We start from the raw sequence: 16,318 nt of genomic DNA on the forward strand, positions 1-16,318 counted from the left end.
AGGCCATTTTTCTGATTATAGCCAGAATATGTTGATGCTTTCTCTCCAGCTACCAATGCCTATTTAAATCAGAAGTCAATTTGCCATCAACTTTTGTAAACATCATTCTTGTCAGAACATCTACAATGAACTGCTGTGCAACTCATCCAGTATTTTATTGACATCCTTTCCAGTACTTCTGAAGCAATCCTCATAGTCTTATGACGCTGACAGAGTTAGTCACTCACGAAACTGAACTTTTCGAGGCTATTTTACTTTCCTTGTACAAGTTCTTCTGTTACTACCCTTAACTGGATATTGAGCAAACAGAAATGTTTCAGGGTTTCCAACTGTCAACTGATGGTATGAATGAACTTATAGTGCCCCTTATTAAAACTCCTTGCTCTCTAAACTGGGATTTGATGCAGAACTGTCTTTCCTCAGAAGATGAGTTATAGAAGTTGCTTGAAGAGATGATAATCAGACACAGTTAAGATGATAAATAAAGGGTGGGATCCTAAAATACACACATTTTCACGGTCACACACGTACACTTTTTTGTATATAATGTAATATATAAGTCCATTCCAACCTATAATGTTCTATGATTCTGTTACTACAGGGACTAATTTATCTGACACCCTACTGGGTAAATGAAAAAGAATCAACATTGATGGGTTTTATTCCTCTATTTAGCTGACAATTCAATGCATCCACTTAAAGATTCATTGCTTACCAAGTGGTACAGAGAAATATTTAAAGGAGATCACTAAACTGGGTGGGATGATGACAGTCTTAAGAAAAAGACTACAAAAGATGGTAAAAGAATGTAAAATAACATAAATAAAATTAATTTACAGAAACTGACTCAGGATACTTAAAAAATATTTTTCTTATTGTAAGAATGAGCTTGCATGTAAGCATAAAAGCTCACTGCAGTGCGCTGAATATAACAGGAGTTACTTTATTATTGCTCTACCATTCACAATTAAACAGCCATAAAGCACATAAAGACTTCCTGAAAAACAAACACATCTAAACTAAGTTTTCTTAAAGTTCAGGAAGCCTTCCTAAGGAAAGCAAATAACTCCAGAATTTTACCTTCCAACTACTATCCTGCCCATTCTGCTTTAGGACTACTCAAATGCAGGGTTGCAGGCACCAATACTTTTACCGTACATCCACATATCACAGCACAAGTTCATAAATGACACAGAATTTGGGAAGGGAGATCTCTGCCCCTAAAATTCAGTAAGAAGCTTTTACGTCCGATGCTAAGCACAGATTTAAAGTGCTAATAACTGTTATCTATTTTTTCCCTTATGCTTTATTCACACTGCTATTTTCTCTGCACTTCTCACAGTGCACTTTGCTAGGATGACCAGTTAGTCACTGTAGGACCAGTAGAGCAAGGTAACCTGAATACATTAATCTTTTCAGAATTCTAAGTATACTGTGTCATATTCCCTTATTAACATGTTTATCAGAAATTGCATTTCCTTTTTTTGTCATCATTGTGTTACCTTTGTTATACAATTGCTCCTACTTCAGGAGCTCTAGGTTTGAACTTGTCTGTGAGAACTGGAGAACACTCATCCTTCCTTTTTTGGTAAATCTTGGCATGGAGCTCCAGTAGCTTCTCTGGCAAAGTCTCAATGACATTTCCAAGCAGCTGTTTTTTTGGCACTGAATGCATACATTTTTTTTAAGCAGTTTTTTTTCTCCTGCCAGAGTAAACCACTTCTCCACATTTACTCTCAACAACCTTCAGATATCATAGATGGAGACAATGCTGGTGCATGGAAAATGGCAGGATGGTCACCTTCTCTGAGTATCTGCCATTCTCTGAATGATATAAATCACTGCTGCCTGTAATAAGTAAACAACAGAATCATAGAATAGTTTGGGCTGGAACAGACCTTTAAAGGCCATCTAGTCCAACACCCCTGCAATGAGCAGGGACATCTTCAACTACAGGAGGTTGCTGAGAGCCCTGATCTTAACAACAATTACCACACGTAAGCTATCAATGTACTACATACAACACATTACCTCACGAGACCTCCAGCTTTTCAAATGTCCCATCCCAAAACCCTCATTCATGCTAGAAGCTGCTGAAAAGCCTAGAAGCAACTCTGGCGTGCTGTAATAGATATATACACATGTATGTATACACACACGTATGTATCTACCAGAGAGGTGGTAGACGCCCCATCTTTGGAAAAATATATATACACACACACATATATATATTGTACGTATATAGATTTACACATGTATACAGAAAAACCTGGGGAAAACTCCTAGCTTGCCTTTTGCTATTCAAACTATCAACATTTCCCAACATGTGCATCCAGATTTCCTCCTAGTCACCTCAGCAGAACTACAGCTGAAAAGAACTCCAACCATATCTACAAGCCAAGAGTCTAGATCCAAGAAATCTGAAGAAAACATTCTTTTATCTTTAGGAATCAGAAACAGGAGCTGCAAAGGAAGTAAAGCAAAGAGGATATCTGAAAAGCAAAGGGCAGAGGGTTGTGTAGACACTGTATGACACTGTGCCTCCTGTGAGAACAGAATTAGGTTCTACGTGACAAAACACAAACACATTTGTGCTCCAGCTGCTACTGCATCCACAAATAAGACACAAACAAATCTTCTCCAGGCTCCTTCCATCTACCTATCTGAAGAATGGCATGAGACACACTACACTTGTTTCATGGAAACCTAGCAGAGAAGATTAAGAACTGCTAGGAAACTATTTCTAAGCAACTATAAGAAAGCAAGATACGTAATAGCCAGCACGGATTTGTCAAGAAAAAGAAAATCCCATCAAATCCATTTAATTTCCTTCAATGGCAGAAAAACAGATTCTGTGGTCAGAGAGGAAGCAGATGATTTCTACATGCTTGATTTCGATGAGGTTATTTTATACCGTTTCATGCATAACATAACTCTCATAACATATCTACAAAAGCATGGTTTATATGAAAGTACTTACTACAGAATGGGTACAAAAGATGGAGAACAGTACTCAGAATAGTATCAGGGGTTCACTATCAAAATGAAAAACACGTTTTGCAAAGTTCCATAAAGCTCAACACTGCATCTGGTAGCATTCAATACTTCAGTTATCACTTGGACAATGAAAACGAGGACAAATCCAGTCAACTTGTAAATGGTATAAAGTTAAAAAAACAGACGAACTCAACACAATCTTGCATGGTGCAGAAATCACCTAAAAAATACAAGTTCTCTTTATCATGTACAGCTGTGAATAAGTAACATGTATGCAAGTAGAATGGGGGACAATCAAGTAGAAGCTCTAACTTCTAACATAGTAGTTCTTTCCATTAAACACCCAAAGCACATAATTTACTTGCAAAATGACAACACAGAGCAGTTCATATCCAATGAACAACATCAAAGGGATCTTCAGGACCTCTTGCAGTTGTGTATCAGCTCATACAATTGCTCTTCGGAGTCAGAACAGTATCTTCTCCATGCTTTCTTTCTGTGTTTTGCCGGTTCTATATAGAATGTGACACTGGGAGGATGCAGCTCACTCTGATTTGGTCTCATTAGGAGACTGAGAGCACACTGGATTAATTTGCCATGTGCATATTCTACTGTTACTTCCCACCTGCACCCCTGATGGTGATGTGCTAGAGACAGCTTCATAAGCCAGCTACGCAAGTTTGTCCCCAGAATCACCGCTAGCACCATGATACCTCCATTCAGGATTATGCTAAACATCAAAAAATGTCTCTTCTCACAGGGCTTCAAACAAATTAAACAAAAAACCCCCAAAGCAACACCACCACAAAACAAACTATACGAACACCCTGCCTAATATGTGCCATACGACATTAACAGTGGTGAAATAATGCTCCCCCAGTTACACCCCACCATGGAAAAATATCTGTTTCTGAATCAAAGTTAGAGTGAATAGAGAGTTAAGACAGATCCAATCATTTGCTCGTGACAGCTTGGCATCACCCCCATGGCTTGCCTCTCTTTTCTGCATACCATAAAGTCCCCCACAGCAGGGCATATTTTGTGGTCTGTGGCTATTTCTGCCCTTAATTTTCTGACACTAGTGATACAAATTCCCATCAGAATTAGCACACTTTTTTTGTTTGTTTTTAAAAAAGATGATTTCACTGTGGTGCCTTTCTATCAGAGAAGAGTTCAACAAATTCCAGATCCATGCTGTTCTGCACTCCTTGAAACATTCAGTGTTGAAGCACACACCAATATGCCAAAGAGTGTACCAGCTAATAGTCACCAGAACTTTCTCCAAAAAGACACCACTAATCTGACCCTAACGTGATCCATAGAGCTTGTAACATCTTTTTCTTACGACACAGAAGAACATGATAAACTGCTGCAACCCCACAGCAACCCACTGTCCCAGCGTTAAGGATCTTGAAGGAACGGAGTGCTTTGATGCTTCCTGCTTAGCTTCAAGTGAACCTTAACTCTGCTTGCGGGACAGGGGGAAGGACAGGTAATGTAAAAGCCAATGCAAGTATTTCTAAAACCCCAAACCGACAATACAGTTACAAAGATGAATAATGCACAGGTGGCAGAAATGAATGAAACTCCACATTTATGCCATATATCCTAAAATCAGCTGTGGAAGACTCCTCTCCATGTGTCTTTCTCTGCACCTAGCTGAGGCCATGAAACACCTAAGCACCACACTGTGCTTTTGAGATCATTTTCAAATTCTGAACTCTTCGCTCCCCCTTTTTTCTCAAGATTGTTTCCTTTCTCTGTATTGCCCAAGTTTTGCCAAATACTAAATAAAATGTTAATTATATGTGTTCTTTCCCATCAGACTGCATGATTTTCTGTACTTTCTTCTCATGGGGTCTTAAACTTCATACAACATACAGCTGTAAATACTCACTTATCCCTAACGCTAACGCTCTTACTATTTTGTCTGGTCTCAATTACTTTGCAGCTGCAGTTCTGTATATGCCTACATCAATGTAGCTACTGACTGCCATGGCATCACTCATGGATCTCCACCCCGTCCCTGGCTGCTTATTCCCACTGCTTGCTCTGCAATGGCTGTAGAGCTTTTCTGATCCTCCACCAAACACCTGGAACATGCTATGGACACAAAAAGTTCATGGTGGAGCCAAGGAAAGAAAAGCTTTTTGCTGGTTTACCATGGCTAAATGTCTCAGCAACTACAAAGTGAAAAAATGTTGATGGTCACAGAACCAGAGCAGCCAGTTCTGATCACTATTTCTAAGGGAAATTGTGGCAAAGGCTTGCCACCAGAAAGCTTTAAGAGCACTGGCTATTGTCTCAAGCTTGTATCACAGTCCTCTTCCAATCCTTCCTAGAGCCAGAAGCTTTATTTCATTATTTGCAGTTGGTGAGCAAGAAGACTCGCCCCTTAGTGACTTTCACTGCCTGACCCTTCTGCCCCCTCCACCTTCAGGTTTTCCTATTTTCATTGCTTAACAACTTGATTTTGAATGTCAGCAATGATCACAGTGAGCAGAGCAGAACAACATATCCCACCTCTAAAACTGCAGAAATCACTGAGGGACCTCTAGACGTCATGTTGTCCAACCTTCCCCTGGAAGTAGGACTATCACCAACATCTGATAGATCATTTCTCTAAACTGTATAAACGTCTGTCACTGGTGTAACAAAGGAGCTGACAGAAACGAGAAGCAGGTTGTAAGAGCAAGCCCAAGGTCAGACCAAAGTGAATTTTATAATGTAGCACAAAAAAAGAAGATGGTGGGATGGAGGAGCCACTGCTGCAGGAGCTACACCCTGAACTCCCACAGAGAACAGCACAGCACAACAGCACATCCATCTAACACAGCCGCACGCTAGAAGGAAATACTGCAGCATGAAAAGCAAAACAGTTGTAACCGCTCCTTACTTAAACCATGAGGAGCTGAGTGCCAAAATTTTCCAGTACGTGACACACACTAGAAACACATAAAGAACTGCTGTTCTCTGGAAAATACAACAAAACTGATGTTTAGGGAAAAGAGACTTAACTTAGAGAAGCAATGTGTCAGGGTCAAAATGAAGAGTCCCATATATACAACCATTTGGAAAAGAAAGCAGAAATGTAATCCAGGAATTATATCATCATTTAAATCTGCTTTTGATATATTTCCCCCAAAAGCCAGCTACAGTGTATCCTGAAATATTTATTTTTACAAAGACAACCTACTGCAAAACACTGTTGAATCTGCTCATATAAAGAAATACTTCAGATAATTTCATACTTGACCATAAGACCTACAGCAACCACTTAATACTGTTTAAAATGATCCTCTAACATAGCCATAATTTACCCTCAAACCTCCCCCTACATTACCATGCTTTCTTACCAAAAGGGACTTGTAAAAGAATGCCTACACCACCAGACAACAGGGTGTCAGACAGAAAAGTTGAGCTCTGTATTACGTATTATAAAACTAGAAATACTACAACCTTACATTGCATCATTAAAAAACCTAAACAACTTTAAGTGCTTCATAAATATTAGCAAAAAATTAAATAATACAAAATACAGCTAAAAGACACCAAAAAACTCTGGACAGGCAGAGGGAAGGAAAAAATTACAGAACCACCCTAAAATAAAACCAGTTTTGAAACTCTTATACAAATGTGTACAGTGAATTTTAGACTATCACCTCATTCTAAATGGCAGCTTTACTATCCACCTCACAACCCCACACCTCCTTCACTGTATTACATGTCTTTCAGAAGTGAACTTACTGTTCTTTGCTTCACAAGGTCACGTGTTGTATGATCATACTTGTGTTGATTGACAGGAACATGGAACTTCCCCATTTTGAACAGCAAAAACTTTTTAGCACAAAGCACTTTGCTTTGCTTCTCTTCTAATCTTTTTGGAAAGGCTTCCCACCTACCAGATCGTGAAGTCATAACCATTGTGCTTCTATTACATCACTGCCTACTGTCAGTAAAACTCACCATTACAACCTCGTTCTAGGATCAAGCTGATGGAGAAAAATTCAGTAGAGTACATCTTATTCAAAGACACATCTTCCCTAGCAGCAGAAGTAGCAGCCCAAATTCAGTTTGAACAAAGCCAAGCTCAATGCTTAATAATGTTTCCCACCCATTTTAAATTATCCCCCATTACCTTATGCTATGCCTGAGCAAAAATCTTAGGCATTTTTAGTTTAATATATTTGAAATACTATTGGCCCTCAAAACATTCCAGATTATCTAGATCCTACACATACATACACAAAACATTTAGTGCTTTGTCTTAAGAAAGCGCTTCCTGGGTGAGGCTGTTAAAACTAGTAAAAATTAAAAGCAGATGGCTATAATACAATATACTTCTGGAAAGAATCTTGAATTCAAGTTAGTGACTTCTTCACGGGATTAAAGAGAAACCTAGTCAAAGGCGAATGCTGCAGAATTACCAGCCACAGAGAATTCAGTGGTTCTAAGGAACACCGCTGAAACATTAACCATGCCATTTTCCCAGGTGATGGATAAAAGCATATTCTACCAGCACAGATAGAGAGCATAAATAGGAATTCATTAGTTTATGAAATATCATTTCCAATGGTTATACAAGAAATAATAGGAGATGGTGGCAGAGAGAGTCCATCCATGTTATAAATCAATATGAACTAACCTCCCATACTCCTACCACAACTCTACCTGCCAAGAACTGTCAAAAACATAAAATACTGTTCTTCAATCAGCATGAGAATTGCTGTGGAAATTTACTAGGAGTGCTGAACATCAAATATGGACCACACTAAAAAAGTGTATTGCTTCTGCAAGAGGAAGGCCATACCTGGATTTTCCACTCATCACAGCACTGAAACCATTTTAAGTTAATGGCCCTGAAGAAGGGATCTACCTCCTGTTCAGGCTCTTACACACCTTCCTGTGATCTGTAAAGACACAGTATGCTTACTGCTTGGCATTCAACTTTGTGTAAGGGAAGCTCAGAACCTTTTATAATAAACAAACACTTGCATACAGACTAATAGAGAAAAAGGGAACTCCTATGAGAAGAGTGTCTAGCAGTTTTTTGGGGCTGGACTGCTGTACTAGAGGAAGAGAGAAAATGTGGAGGTCCCCCAGGGACAGCCTGAAGGAGGGAGAAGGCCAGGGAGCAGATGGTTGTACTTTGCACACAGATGTCATGTGGGAATGGAAGAGCTGAAAGGCCTCCAGGAACAATCTATCTATGCCTTGTCTGCATTACAGCAAGCAATATTCTGACCCCTGTCTGGAAACTCAGCAGCAGTCAAAATTAGCTTCATGTAACTAATTCTGCCCTCAGATCCATAGGTTTGTGTCCACAGCTGGAGAACACCTGATGCTCCACATAAACTAGTGGAAACTGGAAATTTTCTTCTTTCGGTTTACTAGAAGTGCAGATCACAGTTCAGAGCAGAAACAACGGCCTAACATTTCTCCCATGCATTCTTCACCCAAATCCCGTCAGAAGAAACTCACTGGTTCTCAAAGTGGCAGATGTCAAGCAGCAACACATATCTTGAAAAATCTCCCACAAAAAAAAAAATAGAAACACTGAATCCTCTTGATAAATACTCTGCATGACCCTATAAGATTACAGACCAACTTAAAAAAATTAAGCAGAGGGGGGAAAAAAAAATAATCAAAATTCAGATCATAACATCTTACTTAAATTTGAAAGGAACGTATACACATCACTGTGTTTTCAAACTTTGCTAACAAGACATTACACTTTCTAACTTAATCTTTCATTCACCCAGTGAAAACAGGATGACATTTAAGATAGGGGGGTGGGGGGGTTGAATATAACAACAAATCCAAGTATGGAGTGAGCAAGAAGTCCCTGAGGAAGTAATTTGAATGAAAGCAAAAGAAGCAGTAGGAACATTTACTGTTACAGGTCTTAATTTGACAATGAATATTGCATTCATTCTCCACATCAAAATCAAAAGAGGATTTGGGGTTTCAGTTCTGTGAGCTAATGGCAAATGGGATTTTTACTTTTAATAATTTTAAGTCAAACAGAAATTTGGCTTTCATACATTAAAAAAACACTGCAAATGGTAACAAACATTCAAAGAAGTCTTCAGACCCTGAGAGTTCTGTGTTAATCCCCAGGAAAAAAAACCTCTGGTTTCTGGAAAGAGAAAGACAGCTGCCGAGTTTAGTCATGGCCCAATGGCAAGTGCAGTATCCACACAAAAGCAGGCTAGTCACGTCCCCACTGTTAACTGGGCATGTCCAAAAAAGCAACAGAGATCCTCCATGGTCAAGGGGACCTTTGCAGTTCCCAGCCACCTCACAAAAGGAAAACTGAAGTACAGAATGGTTCCATGAGGCCCCTTCTTGTACCTGAGGAGAAGAACTTCCAAGCTTGGGAATGAACACTGTAAACCTAATGGACAAAACATATTCTACCCATGCAGAAAAGACTTGCACATTTTTCATTGTTAAAGCATGCCAATTCAGCAAGACAGAGCTCTTCTTCAGTACATGCCTATTTACCGCTCTCAATATACGAGCCTAGCCTGAGAACTGCACTGCTATTAGAGGATTTCTTGTGTGTAGTGAGGAAAATACAACCACATGTTCAGCTTTAGTCATGCAGTGCTCCCCTTTGGGAACAAAGCATTCTGGTGTGCTAACCATGCATGTCATGTTTTAAAAAGGGATTCTCTGCGAATTGGTAATGTAGCCTGCCTCCCTACAAAGTAATACATGCCTACAGATTCTAGGCACCCAACATGCACTGAACTAACAAACTATCACTTAAATCTCACTGCTTGAGCAGAATTTGGCATGGGGAACTTCTCATCTGCCTCAGATAAAGAGCTTTACATGTTTTGTAATGTTTTTAACAGAGGCTGCTGGACAGAAAACAGGAACAGCTGGCTAGTCAATTACACGTTTAATTAATGTTTCTTTGATAAGCAGATACAGATTTAAGAATCCATTAAATGTGATGAAATGAGCTTGTTAATTTTTCATCAAATTATTTCAGGCTTTCCTGTGAGATGTACAAAGATACTTAAACACACTGACATTTCTAATATAATAGGTATGAAGAGTTTTAATAATTACACCTTCTATACACAAATTTTCTTCTCACTGACATATTCCTGTAATTAACAACGGGTCATTTTAACCACAAACGGCTACTTACTTTGATTTCACATTCTAGAAAAGTTAATACAAGCAAAAAAGCAGGGAAATTATCCTTCCCATGGCTTAATTTAGTATGTAACATATAGATCCTGTACACTATGTATTTTTCATACTACTGCTCTGATAGGATTTATGATCAATGAGCCAACAGCAAAAAGCTAGTTAAATTGCTTTACAAATGGAAAATAGATTTGAAGGAAACAGATGAAGACAGCGTAGGCTTAATGGTATGCTTCTGAAGAAAAGAATGAAAAAGCAGATCAGGATTCAAAATTCAAACTCAATTTATCTCATGTTTGTACTTCAGAGGCCCTGATTTGAGTGAATGCTCTCTCTGGCAACGGTTCAGCCCAAAAGATAATATTAATACCACAAGACTGCATACCTCTGTAGAACTGAACTGAAAGCAGAAGTGACAGAGTTTTATTTTTTTTAAATAAGACAAAGATTGAAGAAAAAAAATAGTGTCTTAATTTTACTGGCAAGTGATATTTATTAATTAGATTTTGTAAGTCAAGACTTAAGGAAACTTAAGAATAAATGTTTATTCATTAGAAATATTTCTATTATTTCCAATAAATGGAGGGAATAGAGGAATAAAGCTAGTAAGTGAAACTGCTTATTTTTGTCAGCTAAAGGATTTTTGCACACAAGACACTGCCTTCTTTTTGTGCAGATCCTGTATTTTAAAATACACAAAGTTGCTGGCATAACATATTGAAATCTGTCTATAACGAACGTTCCTAACAAAACCACAATAATTCCCTTCAACCAGCTTAATAGAAAAGATACAAGGTACCAGTCTACATTCTACTCATAGAAAATGATAAGATAGAAGCATCTGAAAAGACATCCCTATTAATACACATCCATTTCTTAATATGATTTGCACCTGAAATGCTACATGTGTACGGACTGCAATAAAGGGCCTTCAGTTCCGTGCTAAGCCCTCTCTCATCAGCCAACCTGAAATTGTAAAACTGTCAACATCACCATGCTTCAAGACAAATTTTCCATTTTAAAAAAAGAAATTATGTTAAAAGGAAGACATTTTTGGTTTTGTTTTTTAATTTGTCACATCATGGATCTTGTTTAGAGCACAGCATTCACACAACCAAAAGTACAGTCTGACAATCAATTAAAACTGACATAGATAAACACAGCCACCAAACACAACGGTCCTGCCTTTCCCAGTATCTTAATTCTCATGTTTTTCCTTCTGCACTGGTGTAAAAGCTTGGGCAACCACATAGTGAACAGAGACAAGAATCCTAACGAGTCAAAAATTTACCCAGAAAGAATAGATAAGCACAGCGGTTCTTCACCTGCCCCAGTTCACCATAAAGCCACAAAAACTTGTACTGAACATAAAAAAGGGGCTGTGGGGATAGCAGAAACAATTGCTTAACCCACCAATACCAATGAAAAGTTATTAATGAAACTCCATTCTGAGGTTCCTTTCCACAGTATGTAAAAAATCAAACGTATTACTTGTTAATTAATAACATTTGATAATGTTCATTATATATCACAGGCTGATTAAACTGCCATGCAAATTTCAGTTCACTTTTGTAACATCAGAAAGCTATACAACAACTATTTGTTAGTTAGGCTGAAGCCCCAGCTTTCCCTTTAAACACTTTCAGAGACAGTTAACATAATATCAAGAGTCAAATATAACTTCTCTGTGATCAGTACCACTTTATTTGCCTAGCAGGTTCCTAAAACAGATGTACTCACTGACTGGGTAGCCATGGGAACGTTCTCCCACAATTCTTGCTTTGCCCTCACTCCTTCCCTTTCCTTTTGGGGCATGACACCACGGGAAATAACTCTGACACACAATCTCTGAACCTACAATATGAGCAGGCTAGAACAATTCTAGAAGTATAATATGCAGTGATATTAGAAATGTAACAACTAGTCCTTTCAGGTCAGAGCTGATGTGGTTTTTCTCATCACAGTCTTTATCCATGCTTTTTATAGCACTTTTCTGTTCAAGATGACCCATCATATTTCAAAGGCGCTACACTCAAAGTTACAGAGCTCTTTTCTGCCCATTTCCGTATGACCACCAAAGTCACCTCTTCAAACCCAGTACCTGTCTAAGGGACTGTAAGAAATGCAGGGGTCAGAGTGTAGATCCAGATCCCTGTGTTCTGTGTATACTCAGGCACAGTATGCCTGGACCAAGTAAGAGAGACGTATTTATTCTACCTGATCAAGAAACCTGCACTATAGAAGACAGCATAAAACGAGAGATCTTAACCAACAGCTGTCTCCACTCTCAGGATGACAATTTTTTTAAAATTGATAGAGTCAGTAACTTCCACCCTGCCAGGGCTCACAAAATTGCATTATGATTTTGAGTAATAAACAGCGAACGGATTCCAAAATATGCATTCCAAAAAATAATTTAATACAAGTTGATCATAACTGCATTTGATTATGACTGTTATGAAAGCATTTCTTTACTTAGGCTATCCAAAGGCATTAGCATTCATTCTTACGCCATATCGAGTCTGTGATCTGAATCTGACTGTGTCTGAAACCTGGGCCACATTTAATTTCTCACATCCAGATTAAATAACTAAATGTTTACTACTGTATTCTCTATTTTCAGTCCTTTTTAGGACTTTAGCTTCAAGAATGTTTTCTACACGTTGATGCCTCTGTTCACTTTCAGTCAGCGAGCATTATACATTTCCTAGTAGCTGAGAAGGACGCCTTCTCACAGCCTTCACTCTGCAAACCTGTGTGAGAAATCCAGCAGAAAGGAAATCCAACACAATCCTTGGCTTGTGTTGGCTATACAGCTCCCAAGCTATGTTCAATTCCTGCTCTCAAACTCCAAGGTTAGCCTAAACAGACAGTCATTAGGTGAACCTGGTTGTAAAATACTCACTCAAAAGAGGAGTACACGGTCTACAGCATCTTCTAGGTTGACTGATAAATTTCTTTGTCCCAGTTTAAATGATAGTTTTCTCTACTGTCCTGATAATGCTGCTGCACACAAAACTAGACCCTGTATAAACTTTGATGGAGACATTAAATTTTATCAAAAAGTGCATTAAAAAGCTTGTCTAGGAAAACGGATGGTCCTTCAAATTCAGTTTAAAAAAAAAATAAAATTACATCCAGTCACCAGTTTACAGTTTTCCTTAGTTATATATTTATTTTTTTATATGCTGTCTGTAAGGCAAGGAACATTGGCTGGACTATCTTTCGTTTTATAGCTTAGAATCCTTTATGAAACAAAGACTTTTTTAGGGGCAAGACGTTTACAAGCTGTAATAGCTCATCCATATATAGATAACTGCTATATTATACATATTATTACACGTATGTGTATACTTTCACCTAGACTAACTCAAAGCACAAATCCTTTAAATTTGAGAGACAACATATTTTTTTTTGTCAAGGGCATGAGGAATAACATGTATATTGTATTTACAAAATGTACAGAATGCTTTATGGTAAGACTTAACTTCTCCACTTTGAGATGCAAATCTATGCGCTATCTTTTCAGATAATTAAAAGTTTAACACATCAATTAATACGGTAAGTAAGGATTTTTGACAGCTATGACTGTTCCCCATAAATTAAAGGCTTATTTTTCAGCCTTTCCTTCTTCCTATTTCCCTTTCTCTCAGATGCATCAGGAACTTATTTTTTTTGTACAGCAAATGCAACACTGCCCTGTGAACGGATTTGGTGGGTGAACCATTCAGTGGATGAGGAATTGGCTGGATGGTTGCATCCAGAGGGTAGTGGTAAACAGCTTCATATCCAGATGGAGATTGGTGACGACTGGTGTCACCCCGGGGTGACATGCCCCATAGGGGTCCATACTGGGACCAGTACTCGTTAATATCTTCATCAGTGACATAGCCAGTGGGATCGAGTGCACTCTCAGCAAGTTTGCAGAGGACCCCATCCTGAGTGGTGCAGCTGACACGCCTGAGGGACGGGATGCCATCCAGAGGGACCTGGACAAGCTCAAGGAATGGGCCTGTGTGAACCACATAAGGTTTAGCAAAGCCAAGGGCAGGGTCCTGCACCTGGGTCGGGGCAACCTCTGGTATCAACACAGGCTGGGGGATGAAGGGATGGAAAGCAGCCCCATGGAGAAGGACTCAGTGGTCCCGGTGGGTGAAAAGCTGGACATAAGCCGGCAATGTGTGCTCACAGTCCAGAAGGCCAACCGTCTCCTGGGCTGCATCCAAAGCAGCGTAGCCAGCAGGGTGAGGGAAGGGATTCTGCCCCTCTAGTGCACGGTGTTGAGACCCCACCTGGAGTCCTGTGTCCAGCTCTGGAGCCCTCAGCACAGGAAAGACATGGGCCTGTTGGAGTGAGGCCAGAGGAGGCCACAGCAATGCTTACAGGGATGGAACAGCTCTGCTGTGAGGACCAGCTGAGAGACTTGGGCTTGTTGAGCCTGGAGAAGAGAAGGGGAGACCCTTCGGGGGAGACCTTACTGCAGCACTCCAGTACTTAAAAGAGCCTTACAAGGAAGATGGGGACAGACTTCTTAGCAGGGCCTGTAGAAACAGGACAAGGGATAACAGTTTTAAACTAAAGAGGGTAGATTTCCACTAGTTTTAAGGAAGAAATTTTTCACACTGAGGGTGGCCCACACTGGCACAGGTTGCTCAGAGAGGTGGTAGATGCCCCATCCCTGGAAACATTCCAGGTCAGGTTGGACGGGGCTCTGTGCAACCTCATCTAGTTGAAGATGTTCCTGCTTATTGCAGGGTGGTTGGACTAGATGAAGGTCCCTTCCAACCCAAACTATTCTATGCTTCTGTGAATACCACCTTGCTCTTCACAGTGCTCTCTTGGTTCTTCCTCAAGCCCTAACAAGCGGTGTTCCATAAAAAGGGAAATGCATAGCCCAAAAGCAGTGTAAGACATGCAGTGAGATGGTGTGAAGTACAAAAAACCCAGCGAAGCTGTCCAGGAAAGTTATCCTTCCTTTTCAGAACCCCACACTTCACCAGCATATGTGTAAGATGAAGAAAGGTAGAAGGGTCTGACTTACGTCCTCCCTAGAATGCTATCTGGGGACCTGCTGCTTCTCTCTCCATCTTAAGGTCCCTGTCAGCCATGATTTTGTATAGGGGTATGTAGAGGAAAAGAACAGTGCCAAGCAGTCTGTTGCAAGGAGTGCCTGAAATCTTGCTGGAGATGGGAAGAAGGACACCCTAGATACAGGAAACAAAACAGCAGAGACACAAAGAGATGGCAATAACTCAAGTAATCAGGTAGCATAGTTGTAAAAGAATAGGCAGAAAGGATGTAAGGTCAGACAGTTATCTTCCATGAGACAAGACGCAAGAGACAGGCATGACATAAAATAGGAAGAGGAACAGATTCAAGTATATTTGCTATAAACTGTTTTTAAGTACATCCATCTGGCTCTGCAGAAAGATTCTTTCACAGAAATGGAAACCAAATATTCATACATGAAACCTTTTAGCATTAAAAATACTGTATTACTAAGCTTTGTACTGAAAGAGTTGATTAAGAACTCAGAAAATATCCATGTAAATTTAGAAGCAAACTTAATTATGCATTTCTAACAATTATTTTTACTATTCAAAATTCCCAGAGTACGAGTCCACTCACAGTTCTAATTTAGTGAAAGCATCTTACCTATACCATACATGAAAAAGAGCATCTGTTAAGAGAGGAAAATGTTGTAAGCCAGTCAAGCACAAAATCAAACTGTTAAAGATAGCCTGAAAGACAAAGCTTGTTCCTTTTTCCAGCTCAGTAGATTCCTGGCACATAGAAACCCATTTCAGTTTCATTTTCTTCAAAATTAAGGAAATTAATATATTCTGGTTTCATGAAAAATAAATATATTCATAGCCCTTCACTCTTCCCTAACTCAGAAGCGCTTGGGAACCACCATTACTAGAGAATTATTCTTTTCTTCACTCTAGTATCACTGTTATCTGCATGTCAAACATGCAGACAGTTTCAGTCTTTGTCCCTCCCATACTTTCCTCACTCACATTATTTTGATTAAAATTGCTGAATTTCTTACTCCTAGCACTAACAATGAGGGCAGGAAATGTAGGAAGAAGTAACGTCTGAGAAATTAACATATCCAAGGTGTCCACAATGCCACTGTTTCATAGGGCACGAT

General features: G+C 39.3%; 1 protein-coding gene across 1 annotated transcript in view; it reads right to left on the bottom strand.

The window, feature by feature from the left end:
* Positions 1-12,679, bottom strand: part of LOC104620964 (DNA mismatch repair protein Msh3-like) — a 62,884-nt gene extending 50,205 nt beyond the window's left edge. Inside the window, exon 1 of the mRNA XM_010287329.1 lies at positions 12,675-12,679. Coding sequence (XP_010285631.1) covers positions 12,675-12,679 — 5 coding nt within the window. The remainder of the gene's footprint in view (positions 1-12,674) is intronic.
* Positions 12,680-16,318: the final 3,639 nt, after the last annotated feature.

Source organism: Phaethon lepturus, unplaced genomic scaffold (genome assembly GCF_000687285.1).
Source record: "Phaethon lepturus isolate BGI_N335 unplaced genomic scaffold, ASM68728v1 scaffold17535, whole genome shotgun sequence".
Lineage (NCBI taxonomy): Eukaryota > Metazoa > Chordata > Aves > Phaethontiformes > Phaethontidae > Phaethon > Phaethon lepturus.